The 2,722-nt window shown below is 41.6% G+C and overlaps 2 protein-coding genes across 2 annotated transcripts; both read left to right on the forward strand.

Moving 5' to 3' along the window:
• Nucleotides 1-386: 386 nt before the first annotated feature.
• On the forward strand, nt 387-1,091 carry LOC111374646 (histone H2B 7-like). Its single transcript, XM_022997359.1, has one exon. The coding sequence runs from the start codon at nt 387-389 to the stop codon at nt 1,089-1,091; it is 705 nt and encodes a 234-aa protein (XP_022853127.1).
• Nucleotides 1,092-1,992: 901 nt separating this feature from the next.
• On the forward strand, nt 1,993-2,433 carry LOC111374626 (RING-H2 finger protein ATL57-like). Its single transcript, XM_022997328.1, has one exon. The coding sequence runs from the start codon at nt 1,993-1,995 to the stop codon at nt 2,431-2,433; it is 441 nt and encodes a 146-aa protein (XP_022853096.1).
• The last annotated feature ends 289 nt before the right edge of the window (nt 2,434-2,722 follow it).

Genomic DNA, 2,722 nt, shown 5'->3' on the forward strand with positions numbered 1-2,722 from the left:
TTATTTTAATAGGAATTCTCACGAGTTTGTATATTGTTCTATTTGTAATATTATTTTTCTCCCATAAAGGAATAAGATTGTCATTTTGAACTGCACCGTCGAAGTTCTAATTATTTATGAGTTGGCAAAGTAATGTTTAGAAGCGCTGTGGCCGTCGATCAACGTCAACGGACGGTCAGATCTATCTGCTTTTTGAAAAGCAGTATATTTGGACATTCAGTTCAATCTTTCTTACCTTTTACTTTTAACCCACGTAGCCATGTAGCCCTACTATCTCGACACGTGTGGTCATGCGTAACTGCTTCTTGAACGCTCTACAGCCGTGAGCTTCAAGAATTTATAGGGCACTTTCAAACGGATTCAGAGACAGGGAAAATCCAAGAAAAATGGCACCCAAGAAGCGTCCTGGGAAGATGATGAAGACGGTGGTCACGGCCAAGAAAGTGGTGGAGGAAACCGTGCAAGTGGTGGTTACTCCCACGGAGAAAGAGAAGGGAAAAGTAGAGGTGGTTTCTTCATCAACCAAAGAGAGAGAGAGTGAAAATGTGGAGGTTTTCACTTCGCTAACAGAGAAAGAGCCTGTAATAAGGTCAGTTCCTGTTCAAGACAAAGAAGAACCACCACCAAAGCAGCCGGCGGAAGAGGGAGATCAAGACGAGACACAACCAGCATCGGAGCCTGAAACCGCCCCTCAGCCACCACAAAATAAAGAAGAAGAAAATAAGGAGAAGAAAAGAAAATCACCACGAGTCAAAGAGCAAGGAAAAAAGAAGAAGAAAAGAGGAAGAGCAGCTGGTGAAGGAGGTGAAGGGTACAAAAGATATATATTTATGGTTATGAAACAGGTTCATCCTGACATGGGACTTTCATCAATGGCTATGACTGTTATCAACAATTTGATGTCGGATATGTTCGAGAGGATCGCCAATGAGGCAGCAGGGCTACTGAAGTTTAGTGGACGGACGACCCTTTCGTCGAGGGAGATTCAAGGGGCAGTGAAGTTGGTATTGCCTGGAGAGCTTGGGAAACATGCTACTGCTGAGGGAACTAAAGCTGTTACCAACTATATTTCAACCATCTCCAAGCATTAATTTGTCCCGAAACTGTTTTAGTGGGCACTCCTCACTTGTTAATGTAGCACAAGAACCTTACCATTCTCACACTGGTAAGGTTCTAGTGTCACATGTAAAGTCTTTATCCTATGCACATAGGGCACAGAAGGTTAGGTTAGCGTTAATGTAGATTGTGTGTAATAATTAGCTGTTAATTTTCAGTTTGTAGTTTAGAACTTGTGCCACTGCCACGAGATTGGTACGTACACGCGCATTTTCTCTTTATAAGTATTTGTATGTGTCTTAGTTTTTACCTTTTTAGTGGATTGATCATCTTGTTTCTTTCAAAATTAACCAGTATGGATAATTTACCAATGAATTTTTATATTTAGTAACAGCTAAACGTTAATTTCAATTATTATTCATGTAGATAAATTATTATCTGTATGAAATTATATTATCTATGCCCTCTTATGTTGGGCCCCACCTATCTCCTACGTCTCGAATCTAACCTTGTTACTTTCATCCATATCTCCATCTCTTTGCGGCTTTGCCCACAGAATAAATAAAATCCAACTGATTACCAGTCTCGTCACCTACATGCGGACACGTACGCAAGGACAACTATATATGACATTGAAATGCTTACTACATAGTACTCGATAGATTGCAACCTCTTGTCCTGAATCTCTCTCCCTCTAATCTAGATTTTAACAGTATAAAGTTGAAGCTCACCGCCACCATTCTAATGAGAAGATTCTTCCAAGAAGATGGCGGCGCAGACACTTCAGGTAGTACTCTCTCAGCTTCCGCAACCGCATATCCCATTTTCCGACCCAAAAACGCAAGCATAAAAGCACCATTTTCTCCTCCCTCCTCATCAGCTGTGGACACCTTTATGCCCTTTGCAATCCTTGTCCTCCTCATAGCCCTCTTCTTTATGGCCTTTTTTTCGCTCTACATCCGCCGCCTCACCGCCGACGAATCTTCCTCCTCTGCTGACCACCGCCGGAGAAACCCATCTCTGCCGTCGCCCAACAATCGCAAGGGCCTTGATCCCTCTGCCATCAAATCATTGCCTTTGATAGCTTGTAGTGTGGCCGCGAAGCACAGGATTGAAGAATGTACAATATGTTTAAGCGAGTTCCAGCAGAGAGAAATTGTGAAGGTAATCCCCTACTGCAAGCACGTGTATCATCCCATGTGTATAGACACGTGGCTGTCATCGCACGTGACCTGTCCTCTGTGTCGGTCCTCTCAGCTGTTCGATGAGGTTTCTTTAGGTATGAAGCAGCAGAAGAATAACAATTGTGTGAGTGGGGATGGTGAGAGATCGACGGTGGATAATGTGGCCCCGTGGAGGGACGAGGAGAGAGTTTAATTCACATGTTGCTACAGGGTTGCTGATTTTTATTTTATAGGTGTAGTTTTATATCTATTTTTGTGATTACTTGCACTAAACTCAATTTTCAAAGTTGTGTGTTAGTAATTTTATATGGTAGCGTTCCTGAAGTTTGTGCATTTTGAAATGGCAAAGATGTTGGTCTGAGTATCGGTGGATCGATCGATCGATTATTTTAATACTCAAAAATCATTCATTATACTTAGAATTTTCCATAAATAGAACCATATATTTTAATACTCGAACATCATTCATTATACTTATAATT

Source organism: Olea europaea, unplaced genomic scaffold, assembly GCF_002742605.1.
Source record: "Olea europaea var. sylvestris unplaced genomic scaffold, O_europaea_v1 scaffold1269, whole genome shotgun sequence".
Lineage (NCBI taxonomy): Eukaryota > Viridiplantae > Streptophyta > Magnoliopsida > Lamiales > Oleaceae > Olea > Olea europaea.